This window comes from Heliconius melpomene, chromosome 16, assembly GCF_056956725.1.
Source record: "Heliconius melpomene rosina isolate 202511_hmr_F chromosome 16, ASM5695672v1, whole genome shotgun sequence".
NCBI lineage: Eukaryota > Metazoa > Arthropoda > Insecta > Lepidoptera > Nymphalidae > Heliconius > Heliconius melpomene.
This window is the reverse complement of record NC_140404.1, coordinates 1,158,076-1,178,883: the sequence shown is the minus strand read 5'-3', so window position 1 is coordinate 1,178,883 and position 20,808 is coordinate 1,158,076. Positions and strand designations below refer to the sequence as shown.

Sequence of the window (20,808 nt, the reverse complement as noted above, 5' to 3'; positions counted from 1 at the left end):
GTTTATCTTTTATTTTGTTGGGAGTATTTTTATTTTTAATATTGATGCAAATTTGTATTTTCTGTTAAGTATTTTCGTGAAAGAGAAGAAACTAATTAGCGTTTAGCGGTCTAACATTTCTCTGAGTACCTACCGAAACTCACGGAAATGTTTGAAACTTGCAACACAAGTGTAGGTTCAAGGGGAGCCCCCCTTTAAGTAGCTATCAACGCTGACGGTCACAGCGGTCTACTAGAGGCCTAATAACACAAAAGAAAAATGAAAAATCTATCATTTTCTCTCAATAACACTAAAAATGACCGAGGCCAGTCGGTGGCGTGTGTTGGTTGCGGGTCGTAGAAGTGGGAAATGGTAGTGTCTTAATAGGAACGGAATGTCTTAGCACTAGGTTCCCAGGTTCCCTTTACCTACGCTCGCACATAAGTGCGAGATACAACGTAAAACTACAAAAAACATTTAGAATCGATATTTAACTATTATTTAATTAACTCTAAAACGAGAGACCAAGTCGTTCCAATCTAACCCGCATGTGCGACCTCACGTTTAATAATATAACTAATTCTATATAAATAGACAAGTAACGTTTGTACGAGATTAGCGATTTAATTAAAAGCTCGTTGCTTGTTAGTTTAATATTTGCATTATTAATTCTCAGTGGTTTTATTAGGTGGAAGGTCGATTTGATATAAGTTAAGCAAATACGGGCTACAGTATTAACTCTATAATTCTATTTTTAATTTAATGACTGTAAGGGCTCGGCGTGGGTTGTGGATCCGAATCAACCACCAATCAACTCGGGGATATTACAAAAGGTTAGAAATTAAAATAATAAGACATAACGCGGCGTTGAGCACCGCTACTTAACTCACTAGGTCTTGGTAATTGGGGAGAAAGTGGGGAATGGGAAGATTCTCTCTAAAACTAATATTAAATTTAAAAAAACATTTCACTTTTATTGTTATGGCTCAAATTTACTAAAAATTATAATAATTTTACACTTGTTACATTTTAATTAACATTTCCTCGCGCTGGTAACAAGACAACGCGCAGCTTTAAGTTCCACTATTCACACAAATTGTTTGAAAAATTGGGCAGAAAATGGTACGCTAGGTTCCCAGATTTCCTCTGCCTTCCCTGTTATATTCAGGATACAGAGAAAAACTACTTCAAGTAATAAGTTTCTTTGTATAACAACCCCTATACTATATTCACGGGAAATCTGTTTACACCCCCACTCATCGTTAGCAACTAATCCCATCAAAGGCAATATCGAACTTAAAATCTTGGAGCTTTGCTTTGTGCGAGGATTGAGACTAAGTTGATGATTAATAGATAGTGAGATATCGATCTTGTCAATGACTTTGTATAGATAAGGTTAATTAATAGTAAAGGGTGGTCGTCGTGGTGCAGGAGCTCGGGATACGAGGGATAGCCAGAGACAACCTGAGAACCTAAACTTAAGACACCTATTGTTATATTTTTGTTAGGTCTTAATAGGAAACAGGGTTCGCTCTTCGTTGACATCGCTAAAAGAATTCTTAAGGCATTGTGTGTTGATTGGCAGAACTCAATGCTGCGCTTTGCCTTTAGTTCCCCCAAGTGGGATTCGAGCCTACTAACATTGCGTTTACAGCCGCACTCTTGTGCCGTATGCCACGACTGTTTGAACAGACTCGATAGATGAACTATACAATACAAAAATAATTTTTTAACCGTTCAACCAAACAAACTTGTTAGCTTTATAATATTAATATTTATGTTTAAGCAAATGTCAAAGCAACAATTCAAAATTCATCTAAAACTAATTTCCATCAACTGCTTATAAAATAAAATAAAATACTGTAAAGAAATTGCTATGAAATGTACAAATAATTATAAAATCCAACGAAACAACTCTGAAATTAGTCCGGAAAAATAATATTGACGCGCACCGAGAAATCCTTCGGGCAAAAGGCAATTTGGAGTTTAAAACAAAATGATGAGATCGAATTTTAGACTCACGGATGAATGGCGACTAAAATGTCTTATATTTTTAAAAATGAAATTTATTTATTAAAACTTTGATTATGGGGACTTTAAGACATGAAACGGAAAAGTTTATTTTTCCTGACCCGTATCCTCCTCTCAGGTCACCTACATTCCATTATCTACCAAATGTTTATATGAAAATATCAAATATTTAATTTCCTCGTCTAGGAAACGAATTCACTACCTGTCGCTTTTACAGTCGCTTGGGCCCCTGGCCTCAATATTTATAAAATATTGTATTTCTAACACCTACCCCTGTCGCAAGTATGCAACGAGCCTTAAGCATAAACTTTTATATTTCTCTTGCTAGGTTTGATTTTGAGTGGGTAATATTATAATTTGATTTCTGTTTTCAATTAAGTAACTAAACTTTATTTTGGCTAAATGTTTCTTGCGGTTTTGTTAAATGTCCGGTCCTTTAGTAAAACGTGGTTAAAATTAAATTATATATTATAAAAAAAATATATGCATACACTACCTAGTGGCCGCCCTCAACTCCTTTTGCGTAAACTATAAAACGTATAATCCTTTTTTTAGAGTTCCGTATAAAAATTGTAAAATCCTATTACTAAGACCGCTGTTACCTGTGTGTTTGTCCGTCCGTCTGTTAAATAGTTGAAATTTGCACAGACGTATTTCTATTGATAAAAAAGAGAAAAAAAAAAGAGAATAAAGCAAATATTTATGGGGGTTTCCAACCAAACAAAACAACGTTTTTCGCCGTTTTTATAGATAATGGTACAGAACCCTTCTTGCGAGTCCAACTCGCAATTGTCCATATTTTACAATTTAAGCAATAAATTAAAAATGAACGATAAGTAAAGGGCCAAGTGATTCGTTATTACAGTAAAATGAATTGAACCCAAAACCATCGCGGCTACTGTCACATATTTACTTACTATATCACTACAGCTCTAATAAGGACAAATGTTGATTTATTTAAGCTGTTTCTACAAAAAAAAAGCATATTAAAACATAAAAAATACCATCATTTTGAGGGAAACTCCTTAAAAAATATCCACAAAAGGACGCCTTAATAGCTAATATCTTTATACTGGCCATTATGAGGCGGGTCACGCGCCTATCATTTGACTGCTCGAGTTTAATATTCTATTGTGCACTAGCTCTCGCCTCCGGCTATGTCTGTGCTTGTGTAAATAGAATAAACTTGATTGTTTGGCTAGGAGAGTCTTAAAAGTAACTATTTCTTTATATTAGATGGATATTTGTATTAATATTTTACATAGCAGAATAGGAAAAGGGGAATCGAATCCATATCCGATCGCGTTTTAAGTTGCTTATTTGTGCCTCTGTTGATTGACACTGTATCATGCACATAGCATGGTAGGTAGAGTGAACATGGAAACCTATTATTAAAATACTCCGCTCTCGTTAATACACTTTCGCTCTCTATTTTCCGCCGAATTCTGGAGGGATTGCATGTTGAGTAGTGGAACCTAACGCCACGCTTTGCCTCGCCTTACCAGAGTTAGGAAATAAAAACACATTAAATTCCCTATAGTTGGAATCGAATCCACAATCTGTTGCATTTACAGCCGCACGCTTGTGTCCCTGCCATGGCGGCGAGCCTAAAAAGATTTAAATAAGTATAAAAAAGTCTAAAACAGGAGATTCTTCATTTTTCGCTTGAATTGTTATAGAAAAAGTATTTCCAAGACAATAAGCAAAATTCGTTCTACAATAGATAAGTAATTATAAATTTTGTAAAGAATTTATATTGAGTTTGAAATTCTTAAACTTTGCACCCCACTCTCTATTAAGGGTTGAATAATAAATAACTTATTTGTTTTGTGGAAGGAAAACGATATTGTGACTTTAAATACTACTACTGACACTGACTTACAGTACTGACATTTTTTAAGATCGCTATTTTTTAGTTCATATAAGACGATTTAAATTCACGACCTGTGTAAAAGTAAGCATATTTTTCATTATAGTTTTTCATATTTATGGTTTTTTAATTTTTTCATGTATAATAAGATTTTATAAAAGAAAAATTCAACGACAAGGGCTACCAAAAAGAACAAACAAATATGAAATTAGCATACTTATATAACCATTAATATTCTTCCAGTCGTCAGCCCTAGTCGCAGATGAATTTTCCTCAACGAATTATTATCGGTGGACCGCTATTATGTCGCATCGAATAAAATGGCTATTTAACTGTAACGTTATATAAGATTGAGTTGTTTGGCAATAAGAATGAGATATTAGTATTTTGTATAATAAAATGTTATATAAAAATATTTGAGGCCTTCGTGGCGCAGCGTGATGGCTGTGAGTTCGATTCCCTATCGAAGTTTTCCCGCTCTGGTAACAAGGTAACAACACAAAGCGCGCCATTAAGTTTCTTTCACCAGTCGATACGAAATATCTCGAAAATTGGGCAGTTTTCTCATTAAATTTCCGCTGCCCACACTGTTATATAAAAAGGCAAGTAAAAAAAATAAAGAAGAAAAGTAAGAAACGGAAGTCTGTCTCAATAGGGAAGGCGTGTCTCACCCAGTGTGAAAAAACTGAAAACCTTCGCAGGTTCTATCGGCCTACCCAGCTATGTGCAGGATGCAACGTAAAGCAAAAACAAATTACTCCCCGAATGGGAATCGAACACACTACCATTGCATTTACAGTTCAAACGCTGCCCCACTGCGCAACGACGGCTTTAGACAACAGTAGAAGGTACATGATAATATACATGATATATCAATTTTGTATGTATGTATGTATGTAAGCTCATCTCGTAGGAACCATTAATTTCCGGTACCGTAACGAGATCCTGAAAGTCGATCTTTGATGTGATATGCTCTTGATAGGGAGGAGCTCGACTGATTTGCAAAGGAAAGTTACGTTTTATCTTTCTCGTGTGTATGCATAATGATTGTTAATATGATTTTACATTTTGAGTAAGACGTGCGTAACTAAACCTAGCTTTATAATAGGTAATTAAGGCTGTGGTAGCGCAGTGGCATGTCGTTTGATTGTAAACGTGATGGTTTTAGGTTCAATTGGTTAATGTACATGAGTTATTTTAGTTATCTCGCTTTTGTAACAAGAAAAAAACGCGTCGTTAAGTTTCGGTACACGCCTGTCTTGAGTGGAATTCATAATGAGGTACTTTCCGTCTACCTTACTATGCGGGGCACAAGCGATGATTGCAAGCGCGACAGGTTATGGGTTCGATGCTCACCTCAGGAAACAAAATATTTAATATTTTCATTTTCTAAAAACTGAAAAGTGGGGAACTGAAGTATTTGGATAGGAATGGAGTGTCTTATCACTAGGCTCCCAGGTTCCCTGCTAAATTTGCTATGTGCGGGATACAGTGTTAAGCTAAAAAAATAAAAATACTAGAAGAAGCAAAAAGAAACAAAGAAAACTCGTCAAACACAATAAAAAGTCAATAAATGTTCCTTACTTTCACCTTTCAACAAAGAAGCTTATACCCCTTCACCCAACCTGTCAGAGACACCCATTGTTTAGAGAAAAGATTGAAAGCCAGAGACGTAATCTATCAAACGACGAAAGAAAATGAAAGAAAATTTATGTTTATTATTATTAAACTGTACATAAAAAATGTATAAAAAAATAATTGGGACCGTCGTAACGCAACGGGTAACATTTGATTGTAAAAGCCATGGCTGTGCATTTAATCCCCACTCGGGGAATGTTTTTTCTAGCCTAACGCTGTATCCTGTACATACGGGGGTTAAGTGCCGGAGCTCACTGCCGCTCCTTACCAGAGAGAGTATTAACTACTTTTAATACTTTCGTCCCCTCCCTCGAATAGGAATCGGATCCACAATCGTCGCATTTAGAGTCGCACTTCGATTTAGAGTCACAGCCTTTGAGGAATGATTATTTTAAAAAAATATCGTCGCTCTGGTAGACAAAGGTAATTACCTTTGTCTACCAGAGCGACGATAGCGACGATAGTCAGAGCGAACCTTTAATTAAAGGTAAAAAACGGAGTGTGTTATCACTACATCTATCCTGCTATGCGGAAGAAACGTGAAGCTACCAAAAATACTCTCAAAGTCTCTAATTGAAGGTGAAAATACACTTCATAAAATGTTAACATTTATAAAATGGTTCTTGACCTGGTTAAGTATAATTATTAATGGGTTTTTAGGCCGTTGTGGCCGCAGCGGGACAGCGTCCCGCTGACGTGACGGCTGAGGGTTTGATTCTCAATCAGTGGAACAATTTATATTCTTTTTTTGGCTTTTGTGGCAAGACAATGCGCGGCGTTGAGTTTCGCTACCTTAAAACCCAATATTTTAAAAATTAGGCTATACTAGTAGTAGATACGGAGTGCGTTTACGCTAGTCTATATATATAAAAGGACTTGTCCTCACTGACTGAGGTAAGATGCACGCACAGCCGTAACCGCCGATGGTAGAAACGTTAAATTTGGACAAAAGTTTATTTTCGTAATCTGGACATCCACTAAGAAGGGATTTTGAAAAATTTTAACCCTAAAGGGGTGAAATAGGGGTTCAAAGTTTGTATGGAAAAAAAATTAAATCGGCACCGATTTTTATAAAATTTTAAATTTAGATTTTTAAAAGTATTTAATTGAACACGTGTTTCGTCGTTTTCTAGCATTCTCCCCCTAAGGGTGCAAATAAGGGGTTAAAAGTTCGTATACAATTTTTTTTAAATCAACACCAATTTTTATAAAATTTGAAATTCAGACTCTTAAAAGTATTTAATTGAACACGTGTTTCATCGTTTTCTAGAATTCTCCCCCTAAGGGTGCAAATAAGGGGTTGAAAGTTTATATAGGTTTTTTTTAAATCGTCACGAATTTTTATAAAATTTGAAATTCAGACTCTTAAAAATATTTAATTGAACATATGTTTCATGGTTTTCTAGAATTCACCCCCTAGATGTGCAAATAAGGGGTTAAAAGTTTGTATGGAAAAATCTTTAAATCGCCTCCGATTTTTATAAAATTTGAAATTTAGACTCTTATAAATATTTCATTGAATACATGTTTCGTGGTTTATTAGAATTCACCGCTAATTACGCAAGCGAAGCTGCGCGCGTACGCTAGTATTTTTACTATTAAGTCATTAATAGCTTACGAATAGACTTAAGAATATTCGAGATGGAAACGTAAATTTTGAATTATTGGATTGCCCCGCAATGCTTCCGTTCGGCGGAATGTGGCAAGTATCTCAATGGGAACGGAGTATCTCAATACTTGTGTTTCTAGGTTCCCTATGGCTACCTAGTTAAACTTTCTAATTGAGAATTTACTTTTTTAAAAATAAAATACTCATTTAAATTAAAACTATTTAATACGTCTGATCGATTTGGAGATCACAACAATATTAATTCTTAAAGTTAAAAGTATTTGTATTACAAAAGTTATAATGTATTGCGACATTTAACATGAATTTTACGAAACAATAAAAGTGCTTATAACAATAATGGGAATATTCCGGTGGTCTCGCTGAGCTAGCGGAATAATCTCGCTTAACCTAATACTGAGGGTTTGGGTGAGTGCATAACTACCTTGCTATGTGCGGGATACAGCGTGAAGCCAAAAAAAATAACAATTTTATAATTGTATATATTAATAATACATAATACATATAATATACATTGAGTAAAAAGTACAGCGCACCTCACTCGACCCGGACTCGGATGGAGCACCACTCGAAACACTCAACCCTCTGGGTTAACGAAGCGTTAAAGAGATCATACTTTGAGAATTTACCTACAGACGTTACAATAACGCATTATATTAGTTAATTTTGTATGTGCAGGCTGTATCCTGCAAAAAGCAGGGTAGAGGGAACCTAGGAACCACTTAAGACACTGCTGTCCTATTACGACACTCCAGTTCCACTACATCGAATTTTGGAGGATATTTTAATTTCTTCGTTAAGGTTCGCTCGAAACAAAGCGGGGCATTAATTTGACCACTCAACACGCAATGTATCCAGAATTTGACAGAAAGAGTGGAGTAAAGTGCCTTAGTACTAGGTTTCATCTGCCTAATTTGGTACATGCGGTATATATATACAGCTTAAAGCTGGAGACGGAAAATATTAAAAATTTTATTTCGTCGAGTGGGAATCGAACCCACAATCTGTTTACATGGTATGCTCGTGCCCTACTAATTAATTTGTGCTCGTTACTAATTTCTCAAAAAAAGAAGAATCCATCATCATATTTTGCACAAAATTGTACTAATTTAAAAGCAGTTCATCTTAACATATCTGAATACAAAAACTTAGACGATTTTCCAAATTGAAGATAAAACTATTGCTAATTGAATCAAATATATAATTTCCCTGCGACCTTGCCCGCTCAGGCAAATGGTACCTGAGAGCTATTTCTATTTCATTCCGTGATATAAAATAGCCTATAACCTTTCTCAATAAATGGACTATCAAATACCAAAAGAATTTTCAACACAAAAAAATAATTCCTGAGATTGTTGCGTTTAACCAAACCAATATTAAAATTTATAATATTATATTTCTTTATATTATAAATCTTATGTTAAATAACAAACTATATTATGATTCTCTGCACTCTCCGCCATATAAATTCTTTTTATTCCATCCAAGCTGCAATATTCATTAATAGGTTTAAAACAAAAATAAACCTTTTTGTGAGAGCGCTTTATAGAACTTTTGTGTTCGAAGAAAGCTCGTTTAAATCGTTACCATTGCATTGCCAGAATCTGTTGCCAGGCAGTTTGCATATAAAAGAAGGAAAGGAAGGAAATTACCAGCTATAGAATCCTTTTATGGGTGACCTATAAAAAATACTGGAAGTCAATACCGTAAGTCCCAGTTCCAGAATCTCCAACATTTTATAAACATAGTGATAAGTCACTAAGCCAACATCATGTTTTTTTATTAATAGCGTAACATAACGCCGTGTTTTAACCGGAGCAGCTATTTCGAAACGAACTTACAATCATATCTATACAAATATACACTCTCATACTTATTACTTAGTGTTTCATTATAAGAAAACATAAATAAAAGACTAAAAGACTGTCATAATGAAAATATAATCAAATTTTCATTTTCATTCGAGAACAAGATGAAATAAAATATTGTAATAACTAGCGGACCTTGAAACTCTGAAGCCGAATTTAATATCAATAGAAATTGTGAGCTCCCAAACAAATTATACTTGTAACGAAGTCAACAACATTTTTCATTAAGATTATATAATTTTATATTTTTTATAGCTCACGCCGTATTCCATATTAAGTAGGGTACGCAGAGAGACCCTAGTGTTAAAACACTCCATTTCTCGTTTTTCGAGACATTGTGAAAACATGACGGAACTTTAACGACGCGTTTTGTCTCATTACGAGAGCGAGGAAAAGAATATAACATTTTCTTCCGAGAAGTAATTGAACTGACGACCGTCGTGATTGAACAGACGTTGTCCCGCTGCGCTACGATGGTTTGGATATTCAAACGTTAATATGTATATCATAGATATTATGTTACGACCATTAATCGTTTATATCTTCGCCTCGGAACTAGTGTTAAGTCACTCCGTTCCCCATTATCTAGTGAATCGCTGTGTCTCGTTTCCAGACCGAGGCAATTTAAATAAAATGAAAAATCTGGAACCTCCATTTATACATACCTATGTATGTTAAGCAATATTTATTCAGCTAGCAACACTAGAAGCAATAAAAACATTTCATGGCAAGCATTAAAACAGTGGCGAAAGTAAACGCCCCCGAATAATCAATACGAGGCCGGCCCGCGCAGGTACGCCGCCTACCTCACCCCCGGGCACAGAATATGGGAGCCGGAGAACTAAATGGGAATTTTATAATAGTAAATTAATATTATTGGTTAAATATAAATAAAATAAAAATTGTAAATATTACATCATTTGAAATATTTTTTTTAATTTACTCTAGATATGCTTGCTAACTCTATTACTGAACTAGAGGCAAAGGATCCCACAGTTCTATTTTTTATTGAATCATAATCGACGGAACTAATCTTACCCTGTATTTTGGATATAGCAGGGGAAGCAGAGTTTTAAATACATTTTCCGATGTAATTAAAACTCTCCTTTTTTCACATTCCGTCTAAATTCGAGACTCTACATAAAAAAAAGTTTCCCGGTGTGATAATCGAATCCGAAATAAACATATTACAAAAAACAAAGAAGAAAACAAAAATGTTTTAAAGAAAGATGAAACATATAATCAACACGTACGGTCCAGCACTCCTGAGTTATACCAAGGCTACCTATAATATAAAAGGCACATCTGTTCCATACAAAATGTATTCTATGCCAACAGCATCCCACCAGTCAGCGCGTTGTCTAAACCGATTGATGCAACCGAGGTCTGTCCGTGAAATGAAATTTGCGAGTTCTGTACGTTGTGTAGAGGTGTATCATACATACATACATATATGTGTGAATGTATGGACATACATACATAATGTATGTTTGTGTGAATGTTTACATGTATGAACTAAATATATGAATTGGAATCTTAGCCAGCAATTACGTTTATATGGACTAAGCAATGTTAAAACCAGCTTTTTCTCGTTCCCGTAAGAATTTCAGGAAATCCTTTAGTGATGCCCTACACTTCACAAGGAACATATTTGTAAAATTTCAGCGTTCTACATCGCAGTTATTAAGTAACTTAAGATTTTTATTTCTATTGACGAAATTATAGAACGGAGTGTCTTAACACACTTTATTACTTCTCTGCTAAAATTAATAGATAATAGGTATATGTAAATTTAAAAATTAAATGAGACTATTTGCCTAAATTGCATAGTGTGGAAAGTGCATGAACATAAAACCAATATGTATGTACATATTCTCAATACATATTCTAATTAGATCTGCATACAATGTTAGAATTTCTGTAGAAAATCGAACTACTTATTATCATATTTATGAGAAGATTTAAAATCACAATATTTATAATGAATGATCGTGATAGTGATTGAAAACAAGATGTTGAGTGCAGATTGGCGGAACACAACGCCGTAAGGCAAAATAATTATATCCTATTTTAAAATCCACGCAAGCAAAGTCATAGGCGACGACCAGTCCAACTATGTTATAAACGAATGATCCACAATCACACTATCGTCGAATCGGAAAATTGTACAGATGTCGCTGTATAATGACGGCTCTCGGCCGGCGGAGCGTCTCGCAGATCTGTTATTTGGTTGGTTAAACAACTATTGCCTATTAGGAGATAGAATATATATATATGAGGATACTCGTGGCGCAGGGAGGCGGGTTGTGGGTTCGATTCCGATTCGAGGTAATGAAATATTTGATATTTTAATTTCTTCGCTCTGGTATCATTAACACAAAAACAAAATTAATGTCGCTTTAAATTATATCTTTATATAAGCTTTATAAATCAAAAGGTTTTTTTTGGATTATTATTATTACAGGTGGACATGTTTATTATACAATGACAGACAACGCACTGCTGGAACTAAGCGGAGTATAACGCTGTTAATCATGTAAGGGCCTTAAGCTAAAAGAGAAGAGAAGAGTTTTTCCGGAGTTTCTTCGGAAACGGGAAAAATGAAGTTGCTATAATTAGACGTTTTTGTGACAAAATTTACAAATAAAATATTCCATTTCCCCTAGCTGGAATCGAACTCACAACATGTCACCTTTACAACTGCAAGCTTGTCCACTGCGCCACGACTGGCTTTCCCGTTCTTTAACGAAATTAAATTAATTAATTAATTAATAAGTCATTATTTCAAATCTAAAAATTTATCTTAAATTTTTCTCGTATATTACATACAGTAGGTACCTACTACAACATATTGAACCATTAAAAGCATCTCACATTCTAAGTGAAGTGCAAGTAACACGGATTCCGCTATCGCAGTACAAGAATTCCACACCAGCTAGTATAAAACTTACTTTGTATATTGCACCAGAATGTTTTATAAATTTACGATTTGTTTTAACTTTTATGAAATAGTCTCGTATGTTCCAGCTGTGTGAGATGTTTAGAAAGACGGTAGCTTTATGCTACTTTTCGATAAAGCAGGGTACATAAAGGAGACCCAGTGTTAAGACACTCCGTTTCGTCACCTTTGATCCATTTTTCGAGACATTGTGTTATAATTGGTGGAAATTAACATCGCGCTTTGTCCATCTCGTTTTTGGTTGCTTTTTGAGAGCGGAAACTTAAAAAAAATAATGTAATTAAACACAAGTAAATATTTATTTTTAGCATTGAGGCGTTGAGTTCCACGCAACGAACCTAAAATTTAAGGGAAAGTGGGAAACAGAGTATTTTAACACGAAATTCCCTAAAAAATTGAAACATCTACAATATTTTCTTAATAAAAAATCCAAACCATTAATTTAAGAGTTTAACCCTTAATCAAACAAACTTTATTTTTCGAGTAATTTGAAATCTGGTCACGGCTTTTAGGTAAGTGGGTGCCGTAGATTTCGAAAAACAACTCCTTTTTTTTATAAAAAGGGGGGAATCGGGGGTTTTGCAGTGGGAAATTATTTCCCAGTATCCGGTATTTCAAAGCAAAATATAATCAAGTGGGAAATTATTTCCCATTATCCGGAATAGCTCTCAACTTTTGATATATTTTTACTACAAGTTCTATACATGTAAGTTGCTCCTACTTTACTTGTTTCTTTTTTGTCTTATATAATAAAATTGAAAAAATACTGTAATATGAGTGAATAAAGTTATAAAATGAAACAACAACGTTAGGAATGATATATAGTTTTAATATAAACTGAAACTTAATTACTAAGAAAAATAATATTATTGAGGTGGAACAGTGTGAAAGGTTTTGAAGCAATTTTTAGCACACAAAGCTACTCCAAGCGGAACACAGTCTGTTGTTGGTGAGTTTGTGATATGAGATGTTTCTCCTAAGGCTGTCAGTAAGGCATCTGTTGAAATCTGTTGGGCTTGTATAGTAGGCGTTTCTTGTTTATCTTCATTCGATTCGAAGCCGAAGATATATTCAAGACGTTGTTCAATTAGGTTATCGTCAAGCTGATTGAGGTAAGTATCGGATGGAGAATGAATGCTATTGACATAGCATGAGTCATCTTCAGAATCTGAGGCTGATAAATCAGACAAGTTGTCTAAATTTTGCACCACCTCCTCCAATTTTTTCTTTGGTAGAACTTTTTGTAACTTTTTAGCGTCCATATTTAAATAGCTAAAACAAATAAAAGGAAGTCTAAACTAACTTGGTAGTCTGAGCAGTACAAATAGTTCTAAAATATAATAGTTATAAAAATCAAGTGAGAAATCACACAAACGCAGTCATAACTCTCGACAAAGCTCCATATATGAGTTACTCGCTGACAATTTTGTGTAAGTTAGATAAAATTATAAGTAACAATACCTGTTTAGGTACTTATATAGTGCAACAGACAAATTATTTATTGTATATATAGAAATTGGTATTTTTCAAATGCAGGAACAAACAATGGGAAATAATTTCCCACATAATAAAACCTAAGAAAATACAACAAATATCAATGCTGCGAGCCCAAAAACCGTAAGAAACATTCAGAAAACAAGTCTAGTTTACAATATTATTGTGTTTATGCACTTACCAGATTTTTTTCTTCAAAAACTTTTAAATCTTCCGTTTGAACCGGTTTTTTTCACAAAATATTTCAAACTGTGTTTTTGACATTGACATACAATGACAGTTTGCGCCTTAAGACAAAATGTTGCAAATAAATAAAATTAAAAAATTCTGTACGATTATTTTTCCCTAAGGTTGGTACTGATTAGAGTTGCCAAAGACGAAATAAAACAAAAAAATTACAGTAGTGGCATGTGGGAAATAATTTCCCAATATTTGATTAAGGGTTAACAAAATAGAAAAAAGACATTCTTCTATACAAAATAATCATCGTTTTTAAATCTATATACCACATCTAAAACAAAACTCCAGTGCACACAGTGTATATCAAAATGTACACAGCGAGTAAGCTCCACACTATATTCATAGTAAGTTGCGCCCGCGGACCAACTTTATTGAATTATGTTACTTATACATTGTATAAACTTTTCAATAAACGACTTTCATGAATGTATGTCTCGTACTGTATAGTTGTATATGTCGCGGCACAGCGGAACAGCGGTTATAGGTTATATGCCCACTTATGGGATTTTTTCTCCATATCCTCGCATCGTTTACGTAGTCAGCTGTGCCGCTACGCCAATACGACCTTTAATTTGAAATTTGTTGTAGGTTCGATTCTCAATCGAGGGATATTGTTTAATATTTTCAGTTCCTCGCTGTGCCAACGAGGCAAAGTACGGCGTTGAGTTCCGCCACTCAACACGCAATGCCTCAAGATTTCGCCACAAAGTGAGGAACTAGTGTCCCTTCCCAGATAAAAAAGACATGCAAAGGCTCCCGCAGAAAACCAAAAATATACACAAAATTCTTCAAAAACGTACACAAAATCTTTCGGAACCCTAAAAATACACTAAGATGCTATAAATCGAATCCACTCCAAACTAGTATTAATCAAAGCCCACCCTTATTCTTGACCTTGGATCAAATATAAAATGTAATAACGACTATTGGATAGTCCGCTGTGGGGAGAACAAATTGGATGTCCATTATCTTCCCTTTAAAATTTTTATTAACGTTTTCTGGCTCAGCTGAAAGATATCTGGATTACATTATGTGATAGATGCGGGTTCGATATTTACTTGAGACGTTTTTTAAGATACTTTTATTCGGTCAATTTGTAATTATGTAATTTACGAGTTGTCCCGCTCAATACGCAATGTCAAATTGAGCGGAAACTGGAGACGGAGTATCTTATCACTAGGTTCACTCTGCCTACTCTGCTACATGCGGAAACTGCCTAAATTCGAGCAAGCTAGTCATAATCTGGTCCTTGGAGTCATGACAATGAAATTTATAAATGTTGTTTTCAATTAGCCGTCAACTTAACATAGCAACTAAATTATATAATTAAATGTATAAATTAGGCGAGGACATTGTGGTGCAGCCGTCGTGGCGTCTGACTATAAAAGCGACGGTTCTGGGTTTGATTCCCTCTAGGGAGGGTTTTTTTTACCAACAATTGGCAATTATTACCATTTTCTCGCTGTAACAAGATAAAGCGCAACGTAAAGTTCTGACACTCAAGCGCAATATTTTGAACATTGGACGATGCGTTGGTAACGGAGTAACCTATCACTATCTTCCTCTGCCTACGCTGCTACACGGAGGTTACAGTAAAGCCACAAACCAAGCAACCTAACCATATCAACAGATTATTTTATTAAAGCCTTTTTTGGAAATTATTAAATTATCAAATAAAACCTTCAATAAAATAAATTCTAATAATACAAAACATTAAATTATACAATAAAATGTATTACACGAACTCAAATATAATCCCGAACTCCAGGATTATAAATACCGTGGCTCCTCCCTTTCCTTAGCGAATCCCGCGGGACGTTGAGCCCCGCTAGCAATTTCGACGAACTATCCCGCATTAATCCCCCCACGGGATAGGCCAAGATATTTTTATTATTCTGGGTAGAAACAATTGATCGTATGGCGCTATTTAGGCAGGAGACGGTATTTAAGTATACTATTAGGTTATTTGGTTTTGTTGCTATTTTATTATATGTTTATACAGAGTTTTTATTTAGATACAATAGACCTAAACGAATATTCCTTATACTTTTGGGTCAATTCATTAGATTTACACAATAATAAAAAATAATAATTCTGTGCGTTTGACAATTCAAAAGTACTTGCAAAACTTAATTTAACTAAATATATTTGTATTCAATCGAACGTAAGAAAATAGTTCATTAATATCCATACATAGTATAAACGATGGAAAATTACAAACCGACTGGCTTGGGACGAATTTATATTTACAAAATGAGAATTTTTTGGGACTTTTCGATCACTTCGAATAGAACCTAACGCATTATCATATAAATGTGGTGTTGACGCAAAAATATGACGGTGATGCCACACTCCCGACTACCTGGGCCCTGGAAATCATGTACGTGATACAAATAATCTTTAATTTCCTGTTTCATAGGGAGAAACGTAGATTTAGGTTTTCGGCTTCGAATCTACGGTCTTCTTAGCAGAAATCCTAAGAAGGCCGCAGATTCGATTTCTGACTACACCTTTTTTCTGAATAGCAGAGTAGATGAAAAATCTATTATTCAGACATTCTGTTGCTCACTCACTCTGACTATCCAAATTTTCGAGACATTTTATGTTCAGTGGCAGAAATCGACGCCGCGCGCTGTCTCCCAAAGCTGAGAAATGAATTCATTTATTTTACTCCTCTTTATTTCATTCAAATGAGAATCGAATCTACAATTATCGTATTTACTGTCAATGTGTCTAAATTTTGTTTTCAATGTCCATCCTGATATATGCGGGATACAGCGTGAAACAAAAAAAAATAGTACAAAAAATAGCAATATTACTTGTATTTCAAATAAAATGTCTTCACATTTTCTACAGAACTACCATACGAACATATACGAAGAAAAGGCTTATTCAGTATTTAGTTTCTAGTAGCGCACGCTCGTACATTACTTTTATTAGCTCCTTTGCAAAGTGGACGAGAGGGTATGCAGTGAAACGGTATATACTCGTACATACGTATATATAAACTTATATTTTATTTATAGTTTTAAATGTTTTCTAAATATATGTTAATGTTTTTTTTTATTTCACGCTATATCTCGCATATAGCGTAAACAGCGGATGAAATCTAGTGGTAAAATACTCCGTTAATCATTCTACGCCCAATATTCGAGACTATGCCTGTTGAGTGGCAGAGTTCAAAGCGAGAAGACAAAACATGTCTTGTTACCAAAAGGAGGAAATAAAAAAAAAAATAGTTTATTTAAATGATAATAAATTCATATTATTATATTAGAACTTCGGAAAAACGTGTAAACATGTAAACGGACGCAATGAACCCGGAACGGGTTCGAAATTTTTAAGGTGCAAAGTTCTACTGTTCCTTGTAACAGTAGAACAGTTGAAGTTTACAAATAAAATATTTTACGTTAAAATTAGAGCAAGTATAAAAAAAACACACACACTTTACTCGCCCAAAAATTTGCAAATCTATATAAAAATCTTACCTTTTTAGCAAAAAAATTCCTCAGTAAACCCCATTTTTCCCTTACAAAGTAAAGTGATATGGCCCCGAAACGCTGTTTACTTACCTGTAACAAAAAGAAGCTTATTTCATACAACAATATTGCTTATTTTTTATATAAAAAAGAACATTCTTATTTAAAAGGAAAAGATAAACCGCCGGGTCGTTATATTGTTATACTACTAATATATTTATATATTATAAATATTAAATATACAAAAAACTAAAAATAACAAACACGTTTTTTGTAGAGGAAGTCTGTGTTAAGTCAAAAAATAATAATTATATGTATAGGTACGATTAATCTATAGTTAATTTCCTGGAATGAGAATGAAACGACTTATACAGACGAAGTATTTATTTTATTTTCCCTATAGTATATTTTTGCTCCTTCATTTTCTTCCACATAGAAAATATACTGTAAAACTCCCCGTTCCCCAGTCTCCGATAAATTTTCGAGATATTGCACGTTGAAAAGCTCAACGTGCGTATATTTTCTACCAGAGTTTAGAAATAAACATATTACATTCCCACAACTGAAAATCGAAATCACAATCATCGCGTTCAAAATGAGTTGTCCTACTGCACCACGACGCGACGGCGTCAAAAATAGTTATAAAGCGCAAAATCTAAATAAACAATTTCATAACTTCTACCAACTAGAATTGAAAAGACTCGTTTCCACAACAGAATAAACCTATCATTAACCAATAATAAAACTTAATGATAACATAACATAATAAAATGATAACATAACCTAAGTCCCACTTTAACCCAACATACCATACCCAAATATACAGAAAAGAAGGCAATACTCCGGACTCCTCCAACTATATAAATAATTAGCCAATTCGAAACCAAAAATAAATTCACCCAAATAAAGGGACCCGAATCAAGATAACAACAAGGAATGCTTAGTCGCCGGTAAAACTATGTCAGTAGTGAGATACGCCAAATAAAACGTAAACGATAAGGGTTTCTTATTTTTCCTGTGCAACATTATACGGGAAAAGGTGAATTTTAGTCTTTTAGATATATGAAGTAGCTATTATGATTTAATTGACGACTGGTAGCGGGTTCGATCTCACTCGTATACGAACCGACAACCGTAGCGTTTTTCATATACGAGTACGATAATTAACTTAAATTAAGGCATGAAGCTCTAAAACTTGGTGAAATATAATTTTTGTAGGATCCACGTAAAAAGGTTTCGTTTTCGTGTCCGTTTTAGTATTTAATTAATTTTCCATTTCGTATAATTCACAGCGCTGGATCTTGAAAAGTTTAATTTATGTAGCAAACGCGTTAAGTAGCTTTAACATTCTACATACTTTAGTAGTGGTTATTATTTTAGAAATAGCAAAGATTTTTCATTAATGTTACTCGACGTTGTGACGCAAAGGAGGGTAATGAGTTTATCAGTCTTAGAGAAATAGAAAATGAAAATTATTATGTCTCACTAAAACTAAACTAAACCAATTTTAACCGAAAATCTATCAAAAACAAGTAATATAACATCGATTAGTAGTCATTCGTCGTCTTCAATGAAGACCTCGTTTGTCAAATTGTATGGGTCGGCCACTGGGTCAGCCTGATGCTGTTATTGATGACCATGGATTATAGAGCTTATTGGATTTTATTTATACTATAAAATGTAATTTGAAAATTGACTGATCGCAAGGATATGAGATTTCCAAAACTATTTTGAGTTCGGTCACTCAACATGCAATAGCCTCAAAATAAGTGGGCAACGGTGTATTTTCTTCCACTTTCTTCCCTCTGCCTATACTACTATGTGCGGGATATAGCGTGAAGCTATTTTTTTTATGCCATTGTTGCACAAAATGCACTCAAAAATGTAATTTTCTGTGCAAACAATCTAATACAAAGTCACCAGTACTAAATATTATTGAGCCTCTCGGAAGGCGGATATCTGAACTCCGCCGATTATAATTTACGATGCCCATAAAAGGGCAGTAAATCGTCTTCAATTTGCTGGGCTATTATTATAAAATTTTATATTTATCGTTCATTGTACTGCGAGAGCACTTAATCTGGAGCCAGCGGAGCTATTAACGGTGGTGCGGGATTTTTTTTATGTTTATATTTTTTATTTTCTTCTGGCCTATCTGATCGGACGATGTGGAACCGGAGTGGAGTTTTGAGGTACCAACTTCTACTTTATCGCTTAATTTTAGAGACAAAGCCCAATAAGAGTATACTTACATGCTTAACTTTTTACCATTTATACAATTATCAATTACCATTTCAGAATGCCACTCGAGAATTCTATGGAAAATGGGGAGTGGAGTATCTTAACACTAGACTCCTTCCTGCCAAATGCGGAATGCAGCGTGAGGCTTGAAAAGAAATACCACCAGTGGTTCGCGACTTAACAAGCAACGTCTCAACAAACAGAGTGTCTTAACACTACATTCTCTATGAATGTCCTGCTATAACATATAAAAAAACAAAACAATAATATAACTAACTCTACTTCCACACAAATCGATGCAACACATATGTATGTATGGGTAGTACAATAATAATTACGTGCTTTTAAAAAAACAAACTCGCGTACCTTATTATCAGATATAGTACGTTCGTTGATCGTTTTATAATGGTGTAGCGTGACTGGTTTCTATTGTCATTAAGTGGAAATTAACTATAACCTTTTATCTTTGTTGTTTATTCTGGTTTAGACTAAAGTGATGGTAAATCACTTTACTTTTAATATTTTAAAAGTGTTGTTTTTTTTAGGGAACCTGGGAACAGAGTGTTAAGACATTCTCATTAAGAGACTACCATTCACAATTTTTTTCTAAATACACTAGGAATTGCATGCAAGAAAATGAAATAATTAATATTTTAGTACCTCGTTCTGGTAACGTGGCAAGCCACGGCATTGAATTCAACAACTCAACACGAAATGCAATATCTTAACACTAAATCACCCCCTACCAACCCTAAATACAAAAAGAAAAAAGAAAAAAAAACAAACACTAAATAGGTTATTAAAACCATCACTCCAGATCTAACCCCTCCTAACCCTGGCCAATGATATTTCACCTTTCCCATACCAGTGTCATCAATCACTCGGGCCGTATTAAAACTTTCCGCACGAGCCTAAGAAATTTCAATACGGTACGTCTCATATTAAATGAGGTAGGCGATATATTTTTGGAGTACCTACTTAACGAGTTTTTAAAGGAAAAACGATATTTTTATAATACTTTATCATAATTTGTAATATGTAGAGGTCGTCGTAGCATAGTATAGCGATGAGCTGTAAACGCGAATGTTGTGAGTTCGATTCCTACTCGAGGAAAATTAATTATATTGTCATTCTCGGTCTTGTAACAAGAGAAAAAATGGTTTCCGCCGAATTCTCGTCATTGCCTGTTGAGTGGTGCTTTGCCTCGAGGGAGGAATTGAAAAAAAATATATATTTCCGTCCCTCGAGTGTGAATCAAACCCACAACCATCGTATTTACAGTTGCAATCTTGTCCCTGCGCCATAACGGCCTCATTTAACACAAATATTTACCAAAAAACACGCGTAAATACATACCCATCTTTTTAAAAAAATCCACTCTT

The 20,808-nt window shown here is 34.4% G+C and overlaps 2 protein-coding genes across 2 annotated transcripts in view; both read right to left on the bottom strand.

Moving 5' to 3' along the window:
* LOC146530647 (acyl-CoA:lysophosphatidylglycerol acyltransferase 1-like) overlaps window positions 1–20,808 on the bottom strand; it is a 125,332-nt gene that overhangs the window by 25,906 nt on the left and 78,618 nt on the right. The gene's annotated exons all lie outside the window — the stretch shown is intronic.
* Window positions 12,781–13,918, bottom strand: LOC146530648 (uncharacterized). The gene is made up of 2 exons (XM_085199569.1): window positions 13,648–13,918; window positions 12,781–13,244 (listed from the first exon to the last, which is right to left on the bottom strand). The coding sequence occupies exon 2, from the start codon at window positions 13,232–13,234 to the stop codon at window positions 12,839–12,841; it is 396 nt and encodes a 131-aa protein (XP_085055695.1). The 5' UTR covers window positions 13,235–13,244; window positions 13,648–13,918; the 3' UTR covers window positions 12,781–12,838.

Bases quoted from the DNA above. Each gene is read 5' to 3' on its own strand.
- LOC146530648 (XM_085199569.1), bottom strand. From the start codon at position 13,234: ATGGACGCTAAAAAGTTACAAAAAGTTCTACCAAAGAAAAAATTGGAG.